At 40.9% G+C, this 17,185-nt stretch overlaps 1 protein-coding gene across 1 annotated transcript; it reads left to right on the forward strand.

The window, feature by feature from the left end:
* Nucleotides 1-3,551: 3,551 nt before the first annotated feature.
* On the forward strand, nt 3,552-16,169 carry LOC124143750 (peptidyl-alpha-hydroxyglycine alpha-amidating lyase 2-like). Its single transcript, XM_046512819.2, has 10 exons — nt 3,552-3,865; nt 4,945-5,087; nt 5,367-5,483; nt 7,040-7,112; nt 8,206-8,345; nt 8,987-9,054; nt 9,815-9,914; nt 10,745-10,860; nt 12,693-12,802; nt 14,242-16,169. The coding sequence occupies exons 1-10, from the start codon at nt 3,743-3,745 to the stop codon at nt 14,371-14,373; spliced, it is 1,122 nt and encodes a 373-aa protein (XP_046368775.1). The 5' UTR covers nt 3,552-3,742; the 3' UTR covers nt 14,374-16,169.
* The last annotated feature ends 1,016 nt before the right edge of the window (nt 16,170-17,185 follow it).

Raw genomic sequence — 17,185 nt, forward strand, 5'->3', positions numbered from 1 at the left:
TTCCTCTCACATCAAGCTGACACGCCCAGCATAACTGAAATACTGTTTAAAGTGGCTTTAACTCACTCACTCGCAGACATTATTAGCTGGTAATCTCTACTTCTTGTACGTACTGGAGATTTGAGTTATTGCATATGAATACAAACAGTGTAAATATCAAAAAATGTCAAGATCAATTATCATTTAGGTTGGTGGGAATTAAACTGTTGATACTTAATTCTATATTCAGTGATTGTGTATGTTCTAGAAAAAAAGAATAATGAAGGGAGAGAACTTTTATAATTTTAAGATTGATACAGTATTTCTTAACTTAATACATTAATGGTAATGATGCTAGTAGATCCCACACAATAGACTTGGTGTAAACCCTGCGTCACGGATGTCTTGTTGGTCGCAGGGAAGCCGTCTTGATTATTTATTTTGCGTAGAAAACAGTTTCCTGAAGGCAAAACCGCTTTGAATATATCATTACCACACGATCAGCCACCGCTTATAAGAACCCGGTGTAGGTATGCTTGAGCTGACTACATAAATAGCTTTGTGCCACAGACCGGTACAGCCGTTGTCAAGTTAAATAAAAATACTGGTAATGAAAATGTCAAAAGTTGTGACACGACTAAATGCTGAAACTTCTCGACAAACATAATTATCAATGAAACCATTTGTCCTGTGTAATTTGCTTAAAGTAGGAACTTGAAAAGATAGAAAGAAGGGGGCCAGGAGGAGAGAAATTAATTTGAAATTAAATCAAGAAAATGAAAGACGTCTGTATCTGCTTATCACTTTAACTAAAAAATGAAATTTCTAAACATTTGACATATCACTAACGCCTCTTAGGGATTAAATGTGACGTACAAAGTTATAATGATATATACGTGGAGTTCAGTAAATGCGTCAAGAGGAACCGTCGACATGAAATGAAGATGGGCAGTGTACGGCCCTTGAACATAATAACATCAGGTCATTTATTATTATTGCAAGAATAAAACTTTTTATATGAATACTGGTAAAAATATATCTCAGAATGTATGATATCTAGTCATGAGTTTAATGGGCCATAAAGTATAATCATTATAAAGAGGTATTCATGAAATATCTGAAAAAACAAATTTCAATATCTCACTTGAAAACACATGAAATAACACTTTCTGCTGGAACTAATACATTCATCCTAAATGACATTGTGTATTTCAAAATGAGACCAGTAAGAGAAAAAAGATTAAAAGTAGTATACTGAGCTAAGCTAATGACTTAACATGATAATGGGGATTCTGATATTTTAAGCAGTGATTTATCTCGGATTCCAAAGTAATTGCCCTGTGTAGGTCACTTGAAATCAATGAGAGGTCATACAAACATAATTGTGTATTGATTTACATTGACTTTTTTTTTTTTTAATTTGGCATCTTAACCAATGATTAGGAATGATACTCTTTGGGCATTATTTGTAATAGGATAAAATAAATACTTATTTCACTAGCAAAATACTCTTAAATAATTGTTCTTAAAAATATCGTACCATTTTCAAATAGACTGCATAGTGCTGACCTCCGCAAGATGCGGCTGTCACGCACCGATCCAGTCTCCAGAACGGGCAGACCGAGAGGTGGCAGCGCACAATTACGAGCTGTGTTCGCCATTAAATCAAGAAAACCAAGTAAACAAATTATCGTTCTTGGTCTAAAACGATACCGTTCAAAGACTCCGTGAGCATCAAAGTCTAAACAGGTTTGTTCGATCCCGAAACACCCGCGGAGCACGGGTTTTCCGCCTAGATTGCTGAGGCTAACGCAGGTGACCTGCCATTGTTGACATCGAATTCAGCGTTGCGCACGCCTCAGTATACTTGAGATCTTACGCATTTCATGCTAAGTGGAGCACGAAACGTACTCTTATTTATAACCGTCGTTTATTGAGTTTTAATTTGAGCACAAACCGAATATGAGCATATAGTGGTACTCAGTTTTATAACATCGGGACGAGGATGCGATTAGGTATATGTTTAGGCCACCAATGCTGATCACCTCCTAGCCGTACACGTATTGCTGAACGGTATGTAAAACTCTACTAACTCACTCACTCAATCAGTTTTTGTGTCATCTCCACTGGTTCACAAAATTTGCCTCGCGTGTTTTATTTCTAGTTACTGTATTCGTTCATACACAGTACGCACAAACAACAAGACATTTTGCCATGGTGATATTACAGTAAACACTATATTAAGTACACTCGAACATCGTTGTGTAGAACTCGTATTTGCAAAACATCGTGGATTCGAATATAACTAACAGCCCTACTCGTATTTTACGGCCGCTTCATACAATTACACATGCACTCAAAGATCATGTCGACTATTTACAACGGTTAGTGCTTTAGCAAATGTATATCGTGATCATTGAGCCCTGGCCTAAGTAAGACACTTGACATATTCGGATTATTCGGATGAAACTTCTATAGGTAGCTAGGTATTACATTTCGCTACATGTTTTACTTATTAAACCTCAAGGGCCGATCAAGGATTTTTAAAAAGGAGGGGTTCTTAATAACAAGATCCTCTTTCAGTCTATTTTACTGCCTACAACATACTACATTTGTTTTTTCACATGCTTGTCGTTCTAGGCGACAAATGGTTCTGGAGGTGACATGGTTGATTGCGTGTGAATGCGTAGTTGATCGTAACTCATCATGTCAATCACCGACTCGGTCATTTACAGGCCGGCGGCATACAGCGGGGGGCATATGCGGTGCAAAAATAACAAACGAGCAAACAAACACTTATTTACCAACAAGCCTAATGCGCACATACATAGTAAAGTGAACTGTGTGTGTGTGAGACAATATTGAGGAACCATGCCCAATTTTTTCACATGAATACCCTACTCAGACACAGTATGCTGACTCCGAGCCGACCAGTCCTTGTTTAATCCCTTTAATGCCGAGCGGCAGGCAGGGTAACACAAAGGACCATCTTTTAACGTCTTTTGGTACGACGCGGCAGGGGATCGAACCCACGACCAGGTGCTCTACTACTAGACCACGGAGGCAGGCAGTCATTGTCAGTGATATGGACATGACGCTATTTCTGGAGAAATTGAATGGCCTGGCCCTTTGCACTTTGACCTTTTGGATGGACTTTTGACCACCCCACCAGATTAATGGATCCGTACCTGGTCGTCATGTTTCTCGGACGGCGTGGCTCGAATCAGAAACAACGAGAAAAAGAAATAGACGAGTGAGGAAAAACATATGCTCCATGCATTGAAATATATAAATTCATAATATTTACTTCTCACACAATCCATTTTTGTGGATGTTCCTTAACCGTTAAAAATAAGTTTGCTGAATTGTCGATCGACCACCGTCGCAATGTGTACGTTCATCTCCCGCCGTCCAACCCAAATTAGAATAAATCACGTGACGCAGAAAACATCAGTCATCATTGTTCGTCTTGAATGAAAATGCCGCAGTGTTGTCTCCCTTGGAGATCAATTATCTTAACGCCCACAGATTCTCCCAACCAATCGATTACTTGGGTTGCTAAGCGACGGAAACTGTCAGTGCGTCATTGACAATTACTAATATTATGATAATCGTAGTGGCTCCATTTTGGACGGTGGTCGGTGTGTTGTGACTCGGTGTGTTGTCGTATGGTAGAAGATTACAAAGTCCTTATCTACAATCAACGTCCGGCCTGAATATTCTCTTGGTGAAAGTGTGGTCTCTCAGTCGACTTTGGCGAGCCATGTCGCCGTTCCTAGCAGCGTGTGTGTGTGCCATATTTGTCACTTCGGCTGCTTATCCCTACTACCGCGACTTGCCCGAGGAACTAATTGACGAATACTTGGCCTACAGAGACGCACCTCAAGTAAGTGTTATTCTTTCTATGAACATATTGTGATACGAGCACATTGAACAACATATGTTATCGTCACACAATGACAGGACTGTAATACAGGCAAATAGGAAGAATTCAAACACCGCGAGGCATGTCAATATTTCACACACCAGTGTACTCCATCTTCACAGGGCTGGTAGTATGTGTATATGGTAGTGTGTAGGACGTATTATACACGTAATATATTTACCACACCCATAAATTTATTCTGGTATTCCGTTTATTATGTATGTATTCATATATATCGGTACATATGTGAATTCGATGCGTAATAAGTAAAACGAAAAACAAAACGGATTAAAAACAGCGAAACGCAACGATTGTGTTATTTTAGATTCTTTCCTTGTAGATGACTGAGTAACGTGCTGTGTCCTATCTTCTGTGGATCAGCATGTGTCATACATCCACAGGGAGCATAGACGTGTAAACAATCTGTCATAGAGAAAATGACTGTCATTTAAAGCTTTTCTGTCATTGTTACATGCAAACTGTTATCCATCATGCGGACAGAAAGGTGTAGCCGGAAGCTGACCTATGCAGTGACCGATGAAACTTGTACACCCAATGAATTATTTTAACGGCTTGTCATGTGAAGGATATAAACTGCCTAGCAGAAGAAAGAATACACCCATGTTTGATGGCGGCTACAATTAAACAAGAAATGGTTATTCCATAGTGATGTGTTTGATACGGGCTTCATAGCTGTGTTTTGGAACTTGCATGCAGTGTTTCGCACACAGATATATTCCATAGTTATATGAAGGGAATGATAAAATACAGCTGATAATTAGTGCATGTTGACCAAGGCAGAAGCAAATATTATCCAGTGTATGCATGATTACAATACGGCTATTCATGTAATTTATTTATGTAGACCGCTGAAGACACAAATAGTATCCGTTTTGTAATAAATATTTACAACTTGTCATATAATTTAAAAACCGTTGACCTATGCAAGCACAACTATTAAAGTGTGTCATTATAATACGACTTGTGTAATTTATAGATGCATACACAGCTACATCTTCTTTCTCCTATTTGCTCTGTAGGCCCAGCTGCAGTCCCAGGGCCCGGTGGTCAACCCCAAATGGCCCTCTTCCTCTATCAAGCTGGGTCAGGTGACGGGGGTGGAGGCAGGCCCCGGGGGTGATGTCTACCTGTTCCACAGAGGCAGCAGGCGCTGGACCGTGGAGTAAGTGCGGGGTCCAACTGATGCGCAGAGGGGGGGGGGGGGGGGGGGGGGTCTCTTCGTCTTTTTTATTTGTTGGAAGAAAGGGAGAAAGAGGGAGAGAGGGTTGCTTTTTGTTTTATATTGAGGGATTTTGCTGCGTTAATCGTAGAACTTTGAGTAGATATTTCTTATGATAATGAAAACGGTTTTTGTCGCTTTTATTTACTAAACATCCAAGGAGATTTACTGCACAGGTGTTAGTAACTAAGTATTGACACTGTTTCCCTGTGTCTTTCACAGGTCTTTCCTGCCCAACAACACCTACGCTCAGAAGGACCAGGGCCCCATCCCCGAGGACACCATCGTCATCGTGAACGGCAGGACCGGCAAGCAGGTGGCAGCCCGGGGGGCCAACACGTCAGTAGCACTTGTGTACTCCCCACCCTCACCCCAGTAGCACCTTGTGTACTGCTTACCCTCACCGCCTCCAGTCATAGATGGGACTGACGTGATATTCTTATGTGGGGGTTGGTAGGGTTTTTAAAATAATGAATCTGAAGTCGAAAATACTACAAAATAATAGTTTGGGCCTCGGTTTTTATAAAAACAAACAAAAATAAAATCGTTTTTGGACAAGCTAGATGTTCTGAAAAAATATTGTTTCGACCCTCCTTTCAATGAAAGAAATTTGTGTCTTTAAACACAGACTAACACAAATATTCTGCCTCAAACAAAATTCCCAGCCGGTCCCTTATTTAAATGTCGTGTTTGTTACTCTGGTGGGCTCAGTCGTTATTTAGCATAGATATTCATTACTTACAAGGAAATGTCGTTAACTCTAAGTACTGGTGGCTGTAGAAATGTATTGAGTTATCCGTAGTTTGAGACAACGAAATTTCGAAATATGGGAGTTCGGGTTAACGAAGTCCGATGCATCCTCGTTACAATTCGAGTTGTGAGAAATCTGCCAGGAATTATTATGAAAAATCAATTTTCAAGGAAATAAAATAATTATCCCTATCAAAAGTGGGGTGGTATATATGCATCTCTTCATATATTTGTTGGTCTAGCAATTCCCTTCTGTATTGCTCTATGTATTGCTCTGTGTGTGAACTCGTGCGCCATGTCAGAGCGACATGTTGTGGCATACACCATCAAACAGACGGACACAGTATGTAACGCACCTGGCATCTGTCGACAGATTTTTTTCCCACCTTTATTATCAGCGTAACAAATTAATACAGGAGCGACAGATGTAGTCATTGACATGTATACCAAATGCCTGCTATAATAGAACGTTTAACTATAGTCTCTGAAAAATTTACGAATATAATCTTTCACTTTGCTACCTAGCCTCGACCAAGTCTATTTCAATTCATATCTCCACTCAGTTTTTATAACTATGATATTCAAACGGACACATGTGAGTGGATTTGGTTTTACGCCGCTTTTAGCAATATTCCCGCAGTATATCACGGCGGGGGAATCGTCCAAGGGCTCGGTGTCGCTGATTTCTTGTCAATCTTGGCATGTGGTAGCAATTCAATAACGAATGAATGTTATCCGATCTGGATGGATTTTTATAGGGCAAGAAATGGGGGAACGGATGTGCATTTCAATTTGAACGGAACTCACCTGCATCGGGTTACCATGGCCGTTCCCGTGATGCGTTTCGGCGATCGGTTTTATTGTCATCTGCTTTGTTTTTATCATCAAATTTCATTTTTCCGGATAAGGTAATGTTAAATTTTAGAAACTTTTACAAAATTTACGCTGATATCTAAATGACAACTTTTCATGCAATGTTACTTGGGGTGACGTTTCTTTTGCGGTTCAGTATAATTAATGAGTAGTTAAGTGAGTGCACTTCAAAAAACCACTGAATTGTGAACATCTGCTCATTAAAACAACCTCACTCTTTGTTTGCATATTAACTAACCTACTTCTGACACGGACGTGATTCTATTCGACAGGTTCTACATGCCACACGGTCTGACACTTGATAACCATGGCAACCTGTGGGTGACTGACGTCGCGCTTCACCAGGTAGGTCACGTGATATCGACCAAGCTCCCCGCCTGTTCTCAGAAACATCCCAAACATATGTTGTTGAGATCAGGTCCACAAAGTACACAACACCAGACGACCACAACACCAGACTAACACTACTATGTATGTGTTTGGTATTGATTAGGGTTATTATTTTTGTCAGAAATATACTCATGTATTAAGACTTGCTGTCTTCTTCCGGGAAAGGCTTCCGGCCCAAAATACAGTAAAAAATGACCATGCATGTGCATTTTATATCCGATTAAAATTGGTTGATTTTTTTTTTAATTTACATAATATAGAAATAGACAGATATTTCTTTTAATACAAGTGCTCTTACAGCTTCCCGAGGCAAGAGAGTTAACTGACTCTAAAAGTCCAATTTCCACCCTGGCCGAATCGGTAGATTCTAAAACAAATCCATGTACAATACGTGTCCCGAGTCCCTGAAGTCGACCATGTAATCGCATCATACAGAAGAGTGAGTTAGTAGTGAATATAAAATGGAAATATGCCCTTTAGATATAAAGACTGAATGATAACGAGTACCAATCGAATGTGTGTCTTAATGCTTTGGACTGATAAAAACACATACAGTCCCACTTACACACAATCATAAACACACATAGATACAGAGACACACAGTCATACACACACATGCATACACACATCTGTCACGATAACCATATTTGTCCAAACTGAACGTACAAAATACACACACAGAAAAAATTCCCTGAGGCTTGTGATACTCTCATACCTTGAAGCAAACTGATATTGTGAAAACCGCCATATACAGATTGTCAATCTGCCACTCACTGAACAACTCTCCTCGATCATAACATCAGTCTCGGAGATATTTAACATTCTTACCAATCTGTTACAAACATGCATAACAACTTATGATATCAAAAACCTAAAGCACAACAGACCCTACAATCTGAAGATGTTTTCATCGCAGCTTAGATGGAAGGAAAGTTGTTGTTTTTCACGAGACAATACGTTAAAACCTCTAACTATGCTATTATTAAGAAGGTATTCAGTCAGTGTAAGCGGATAAACTCGTGTGACGCATTCCTTGTGTATATTCCAGGTGATGAGATTCCCAAAGGGTGCCAAGGAACCGGATATGGTACTCGGGGTTAAGTTCGAACCCGGAAGTGACAACGAACACTTCTGTAAGCCGACAGATGTCGCTGTGGCCAGTAATGGAGACTTCTTCGTCTCAGACGGGTAGGGTGGTTTGTCTATCATGGCCGATGGCCTCGCGTGTAAATACCCTCTTCCCATTTGCCCTGCTCTGTAACACAATAAGCTCAGACCATTTGCCCCATTCTGTAACACAATATGCTAAACCAATTTGTCCCATTCCGTAACACAATATGCTCAGACCATTTGCCCCATTCCATAACACGATATGCTTAGGCCATTTGCCCTACTCTGTAACACAATATGCTCAGACCATTTGCCCCATTCCGTAACACAATATGCTCAGACCATTTGCCCCATTCCGTAACACGATATGCTTAGACCCCTTCCCCATAGCACGATATGCATAGACCATGACTTGTTACGTTTTGAAAGCAATATATGAATAAGGTAATATGATAAAATATATCAGTAAAAATATTCTCCTATTATTTTGTACTGGGAGATAACGCAATCGGTCTGCGTCTTTAAGTCATGATAAGTTTAATGACCTTGTCTGCACCTTTACACCCATGGTATTATATTTCCACAAACATGCAAAAGCACATAGCCATATCTGAAATACAGTTCCTGAGATCATGTAAAGTCATTCAATGGTTTCAGGGAAACATTTACGTTGTTGTAGCTTTATGTATGGTGACACGCACTAATTCGCTTTATTTCAGTTACTGCAACAGCAGAATCATGAAATATTCCAAGGAAGGGAAACTTCTGAAGACATGGGGCGAGAAAGGTGAGCGCAATGCTTAAACATCTGTAGGAAAGCAAATAAATTTGTAACAATAAAGTTCGGGGGGAACTTACGAACATGATAAAAAAATTATATGTTTCAACAGAGCTAAAGTATTTAAATATGCTTTATGTATAACATATGAAAGAGGGCGACGTAAAGGTCTACGTGTAAGGTCAGATTGTTTAGAAACTTTGTGGGAAACTGACCGCCCCAATAACAATTGCCTGCTATTGCCTAGTATTCCCAGCAGGGGAACGGGTCTCCCTGTCCTTTAAAGCGCCGCAATTCGCTGTGCAGAGTTGCATTCCTTAGAAACCTCGTGGGTTCGAATCCCATATTCGCCTTGAGTTGATAATGTTTCCAGGTTTGTCAAAACCATACCGTGCTTTTCACCAAAGTGGTAAACGTCTTAAACCTGCACATCAAGGACCCGTGAAGATCCGGGGTAGAATAGGTCTTCAGCAACCCATGCTTGCCGTGAAAGGCGACTATGCTTGTTGTAAGAGGCGACTAACGGGATCGGCTGGTCAGGCTCGCTGACGTGGTTGATGCATGTCATCGATCCTAATTGCGTGTGGATCGATGCTCATGATACCAATCACTGGATTGATCTATCCAGACTCGATTATTTACAGACCGCCGTCATATAGCTGGAATATTGCTAAGTGCGGCGTTAAACAACAAAGCTTGCACACCGTGGTATAACTGAAATATTGTTCAAAGCGGCGTCAACCTAACTCACCGACTTGTCATGTTCCAGCGAGCGGCAGTTTGACGGACATGGCCCTGCAGGTCCCCCATAGCCTGGCCCTGGTGGAGAAGGAGGACTTGATCTGTGTGGCCGACAGAGAGGATGCCAGGTGACGGTTAAGCTTTGATTTACAAATCTTGAGGGTGTCCACGCCAACCCCCTCCCCAGAATCCCGAATACCATCTAATTGTTGACTGTGAATCGTATTTGCTCATCCCTTAATCCCGACTGCTAGTTAGTTCACACAAATCTCAAAAGCACATTTCAGAATTCACTGTTCCTCAGTCATATAAGGGTGCGATTTGAGGTTGAATTACTAAAAACATAAAATATATAAACATTACTAGTTCTTTTTTAAATGTTGAAGCTGCATACCAAAAAGGATAATGACGATTTCACATCCATCCCATATACCTGCTGATATGCTGTCTTCTGCAACCCATGCTTGCCGTACAAGGCGATTATGCTTGTAAGGAGTGACTAACGGGGCCTGGAGGTCAGGCTCGCTGACTTGGTTGATGCATATAATCGTATCCCAATTACGTAGAATAATGCAAATGATGTTAATCACTGGATTGTCTGGTCCAGATGCGATTATTTACAGACCGCGTCATAAACCTGGAATATTGCTGATTGCGGCGTTAAACAACAAACAAACAAATCTAAATAGACCAACGACTCCCGCGCACCAAAAGGGGGTTGGTAGTCTCAGTATTACAATCTGTACATGGCTGCCTGTATATTGATCATCGTAGCAGTCCTGGGTCGTTGCGGTACAGTCAACCGACGGTTCGCCTTGCCCAGACGCGATTATTTTCAGGCCGTTATTTTCACAGCTGGAATATTGTCAAATGCGGCATAATACAACATTTACTCCTTCACTCATGTTCTCGACACTACATTGGTACCTATGTTAAATGTGTATTCCTTTACTTGCAGAGTACAGTGTTTTAACGCCGGTCTGAAAGACGCCACCAAGACTGGACAGTTTATCAAGACGCTGTTCCCTCAAAACGCCATCGGCAACGTCTACGCCATCACATACGACCCTACAGGTAGGCCATTCTAAATTTCACATGTCAACAATATTGACAAGGTTTTGTTTTGTTACATGTTACGGATTGTGAAAGAGATGGTATATATTCTGTGAAAGAGATGGTATATATTCTATGAAAGAGATGATATATATTCTATGAAAGAGTGAGTGAGTATGGATTTACGCCGCTGTTAGCAATATTCCAGCAATATCACGGCGGGGGACACCAGAAATGGGCTTCACACATTGTAGCCATGTCGGGAATCGAACCCGAGTCTTCAGCGTGACGAGCAAACGCTTTGACCACTAGGCTACCCGCCCGCCCCTCTGTGAGAGAGGGGAAACATGTATCAGCATGAATATGTCTGAGAAAAAGGCCACATTCGAGAAAAACTTTCAGATGACCTAGTTAGCTAAGTGTAGCGACCCCGGCTCATCCACCGGCCCTAATGACGTCACACAAAGATGGCTGACAACGGCGTAGAACATGTTGACCTAATCACTCGAGTCATTCCGCACCCATGTTAAGCGTCATCCTGCTAGAACATAGTTGTGAAATGAATGCAGGTATTATTCCGTACATGACACGCAGAAGTAAGAAACGCCTGGCAGTTTTATGCCCGTAGTTGCATTATGTTTCCTGCCGGAACTACTTTAGAAATTATGGCGGATTGTGATATTTCGGCAGCTACTCAACAAGCGAGGCCACCTGTGTTGTGACACTCGGGTTTCGTACACTGCCTCGCATTTACACTAGCCTAGTCATGAAGTAAGTTACCTATCTACTAATAATTAAGGGATGATCTAGGTTAAAAGGACAATCAGTCCACAGACTTAAGCAGATACAGACAGACGAACAGATACGATTTATTGGCACAAGCCAAATTGGCATGCTAGGTACGATTGTTTTTATTTATACACTGATGGAGATGATGGTGGAATAATATTTAAGTAATCACATGAATACCGCTGATTAACGTTTATTCCAAGAACTTCAAGAAGTAACGAATCTGACGTATGAAGCAACTCGCTCATGTAAGATGAATTTTCAATTGCCCCTGAAAGGGCAAATCAGTTTCTTTCCCGTGTTAACTGTTCACTATTCTTTATCTTCAGTAATGGAGAATTCAGAAGCTTAACGTTGTGTTAAAACGACGGTAGTCGATATTGGCGCCCATGATGGCAACATTCTATGCGCTGTAGAACACAGTAAATGTCATCTGAAGGTATAGACGTAGCATCGATTACCATAATTTGAGTTTGCACTTTTCTGTAAATAGAGAGATCAACTTCTTGCGCATCGTTTGGAGGATGTATTTCATATTGATATTTTGCAGTTGATATTCTCACATGAACTTGTTCTCAATTGTTAATTTACACTCCAAAATCTTAATTTTTTTCTGAGAAGGGTCCTATCTATCTTATATGCCCATGGGGATTCCAGGGTAGAATGGGTTTCAATTCGTGTCGCATGGCTCAACTATGGGTTATAATCTGACGCCATATAAACAAGTATGAAATACTCATATCCCCCACCGATACCAACATTTTTAGCCTAAGTCAAAGTCGTTGCCATGGAAACTCGAAAAAAATTTTTTTTCAAGAATCCCAGACTATCAAAAGGCACCAGTTCACCATGCACTAGACGTATCTATGTGCCAAGTTTGGTTAAGATATCGTTCATGGTTTATGAGTTCTGCTCCGGAAACGAAACGTGACGGACGGACAGCACCCATTCCTATATTCCCCTCCCTCTTCGTGGCGGAGGATCATATTAATACACTAAGTATTGTTGGAAGCGGCATTGAACCCGACTCACTCACTCACTCACTCACTCACTGTCGTCCACAGGTGATGTCATCTACGCCGTGGTGCACCCGGAGACGAACGCGGACCACGCCCGGGGGTACACCATCTCCCTGGACGGCCGGGGACTTGAGGAGTGGTGGATCGACAACACGGTAGGGATCTTACCATTGTGTAGCATGACACGGCGGAGTGTCTGGGGACTTCATACAACGCATTCCTACGGTTTTACATTCTGTGTAGAATTAATGCCTTTTATTGTCAACTCAAATTACTCCGAGGCCCTTAAGACCGCCTCCGTGATCTCGTGGATAGAGTGTCTGCCTGGAGAGTAGAAGGTCGATGGTTCGAACCCTGGCCCGTCATACCAAAAAACGTTGAAAGATTGTACTCGTTACCCTGCCTGGCGATTGGCATAAGGGTAATAAAACTAGGACTGGTCGGCTCGGAGTCAGTATACACTGTCTGAATTGGGTATTCATGTTAAACTGCGTTAAACATCTCAGTGGGCTAGCACTATGAAACCACATCCACATCCACATCCACGTCGCAACGTGCAATAATCTTTGGGCACGACGTTAAACCCCATTTCGCCTCACCGTAGCTCTCACATAGGCAAACAACTGGTGATTCCTTCTTAAGTACCACACAACTTTGGATAATGATGCTCCTATTATTCGTTTATACACCAAACTTATAACCATTTATTTGTATTTTTTATATAAATACTATTAGATATCCATATCTAGACATGAGACGTATTTCAGAAGGCACCATAAGGACGCCCAACTGTGTGTATGTTAGATCCGCAGAGTGAGTGAGTGAGTTGGGTTTAACGCCGCTTTTAACAGTATTCCAGTTATATCACGGCGTGTCAGCTTAATGTGGGAGGAAAGCCCGAAGTGATGCAGGTCTCAGACGTTTACCACTTCGGTGAAACCCACGAGCACGGGTATGGTGCTGACAAACCTAGAAACATAATTGGGGCGAACCGGGATTCGAACCCACAATCATAGGTTTCTGGCGTGCCCAAGGGACGCAACTCTGCACAGCGAATCGCAGCGCCTTAGACGACTGGGCCACCCGTGCCCCCAGATCCGCAGAGTAATCGGAGTGGCAACAAAGGCGTTGATTGCATGACGAAAATGGGTCTGATAAATAAATACCCCTTTGAAAGAGATGAAAGCAGTATAAGACAAACCAACAAGGTGTAAATCAAATATGTATAACTCTCGATAAAGGTTCTCTTAATACAATGTCGTTGTATATTATTTACGGAAATACACTTGGCTGATAACAGAGATAAACGGGTTTTCAATTCAGAGGTAAAGGTTACGGAAATTGAATTTGGAACCAAACGTACCAAAAGATGATCACGAAAAACAAATTACGAGGACTTCTAAAACGAATATACTGAACAAAAAAGGTTAGGGACCATGAATATGTTTTGGGATATTTATTTTTAGTAATATTCATGATCCCCGACTTTTTTTCATTACAGTTGGTGCATCAGTCGTCGGTTTTCAATTACAAATAATTTTGTCTGATCGTTCTCTACACCGTCCTGACTCCTTCACGCATTTTTTCTCAACAGCACCGGAGCTTGCCTCATGACGTCTCCGTTTCCCATGACGGTAGCGACATCTACGTGGGTGACATCTCAAGAGACACGGCAGTCAAACTGGAGCGGTCGCAGCCAGTCGCGCCCCAGAAGTATATGGGATAAATGGTGGTATTTGAGGGGTGGGGTGGGGTGGGATGTGGTTGGGGGCAGGAGACTTGAAGAAAAAAGACCGGTGTGTAGAAACAATATGAGAACCAATGGTAGATGAAGCGAGGGTGGTAAACAATGGGTGTTGCAGAGGGGAGGGATGGTGGTGGTAGGTGAATGGGAGGGGGATGGAGAAAGGTGTAGGGGTTGAAATATCTAAGATGACAAACTATGGAAGCTGTTCAACGTCAGTGGCGTTCTATTGTTATGATTATAATATTCACACTGTACAAAAGAAGGAGAAATCTGATTTAAGAAGGGATATGCTTCTACAGTTTGTCAAATTGAAGGTCGATCTTCAAAAAATTATTTTTGTTGTTATATTGATATTTTACCTAAACAGTCTGTGATTCTAGGCGTAGATATGCACAAATAGCCGAAGTGTTAACCCCGACAGTGTGTGTCCTGTCGTTTGTAAACAATATCGACTCTCCTCATAACGCATCAGCTTGTCAACAGTACTCTGGCTGTAACACAATGTCAAGGTAACAAGCTTGTGTGTGGACAAACAACTAACATGACCTATTGAAATTTTAAAGGAAGATTTGAATGATCTTGCATTACGTTCCATTGCAGAATTACCAGTTTGTAATAAATTACACTGCTTTGGTTTACCACTAAAACGACACACCACACAAGCACTATGTCAACTTGTCGTTATGTATGTCCTGTTGTAGTCACCGTAGAGACAATTATAAACTGATCGCTGATGCTGCCACTGAACTACGTGTATTTGTCTTGACGTGTAGCTTGTGTTATGGTATATATATATCATGTGATATTCGTTTCTATTCTCAAATGCGTCACAAAATGCACGTTAATCGTTGCAATAATGAAACACTGGCCCACATTACCACTGTACAATATGGTACACCGGCTTAAAAGCAAGTGTATTCTTGCCCATTTCTTACTGTGTCACAAACTCCCCCAAACTTATATTTTTCCACACCCCGATTTTCAAACATGAAAACTACATAGTGCCGGTATGGACACCCACTCCACTCAGCAACTTACAAATGACACACCTCTTTTCTTCTTAATATTGTATCACACGCAGAAAACAATGTACCCTCTTAGCAATATTCTTCCACCACCCATCCCAATTCAAGCGTTCTCACAAAATGCATACCTTGATTTCAAACACTCGAAATTCTATTTTTCACAATATCGTTTTTCTTTTTCCAACACTTAAGTTACACACGTGATACACTTTTCAAAACTCCAAGTCACCTCAGCCAAAATCAAAATTTAACATAGCTCAACATACGTTTATACACTACCTGTATACATAACAAACTTAACAGTATGGTACACAAGTAGTTTATAACTGCTGATAACCACCTCATGTGATACAATGTATCTATATTATACATTCGAACAGGACTATTCAGAATATACTATTCACAATTTCACCAATGGCTGCCAGATATGCACGCTTCTAGGTGTTCTGTATATATATGTTGAAGTACTTCTGTTCAAATATTCTCATGTAGATAGTCGCTGTCTTGTAAAAGTGACACGAGCATTTTCTATAATGGACCTTTGCTTGTGTCACATCTGTTGAAAATAGAACCTGATTAAGTTGCGCTCTCAGGGATAGTACAACAAAGACATTTGAAATTAAGTAACAATTTGACAGTGCAAAGCCTATGAATTGAAACATTTTAACAACTCTCATTGAACCTTCAGATATCTATCTCGTATATTTTTGTCGTTAAATAAATATATGAAATAAAGACAAATTAAAGTTTTCTGATGTTTTATTTGCTTTGCGCCCTCTGGAAGTTCTATTCAAAGTGGTGTTAAACCAAACTACCTGAACCATATGACGGCGTGACTGCCTGATATGAGAGGAAGTGAATGAGTGGTAGAGTTAAATTGGCCTTTTCGCCACTGTCAGTGGAATGTGGGATAGAAGCCTCAAGTTTGTTTGTTGTTTAACGCCGCACTCGGCGATATTCCATTCCTAACCAGACAATCCAGTGATTGACATGATTCACGCAATTGCCCTAGGTGAAATAGACGTGAATACATTGAATGACACTGCCGGTCAGAATTGGCCAGACTTGGTTGATGCATGGTATCGTATCCCAATTGCGTGAATCGATGCTCATGATGTCAATCACTGGATTGTCTGGTCCAGACTCGAATATTTACAGACTGCCGTCATATAGCTTGAATGTTGAAGTGTGGCGTTAAACAAAAAAACTTTTCGTGAAAAACCCATGAGCACAGTATTATCGTGACAAAGAATCAATACATCAGGTTGAAAATGAGATACGAACAGACGCTCAGGTGCCAGGATTAAGTGACCCAAATGTGCACAACCAATCAGACGAGAGGTTCATCCGATATACAGTAAATAAATAATTCCGGACCAGTCAAATGAATGTTTGATTCCGATAATAAAGTTTTTGATGGGCATTTAGAAGTTGGAAGGACATGAAACTTTTATGGAAAAGAACTATCATTCAACCGATTGAAGGAGCAATAATGATCCCTGAAACGTGGTCACAAACTCATTATAATTATCATATGTTATCCATAAACGTTTCATGACTTCAAGAAATCATAAGAATGCTCTCGATTTTCACCACCATTCAAGATGCTCCATGCATGTCGGTTGGTTAGTTTGTTGTTTAACGCCGCACTTGGAATTATGTCAAGTAACTACATGAATACCGCTGATTATATTTTTTTCAAGAACTTCAAGAAGTTGGTTGGTTAGTTGGATGTTTTACGCCGAACTCAGCAGTATTCCAGCTAT

This window comes from Haliotis rufescens, unplaced genomic scaffold, assembly GCF_023055435.1.
Source record: "Haliotis rufescens isolate VD_foot unplaced genomic scaffold, xgHalRufe1.0.p SCAF_1, whole genome shotgun sequence".
NCBI lineage: Eukaryota > Metazoa > Mollusca > Gastropoda > Lepetellida > Haliotidae > Haliotis > Haliotis rufescens.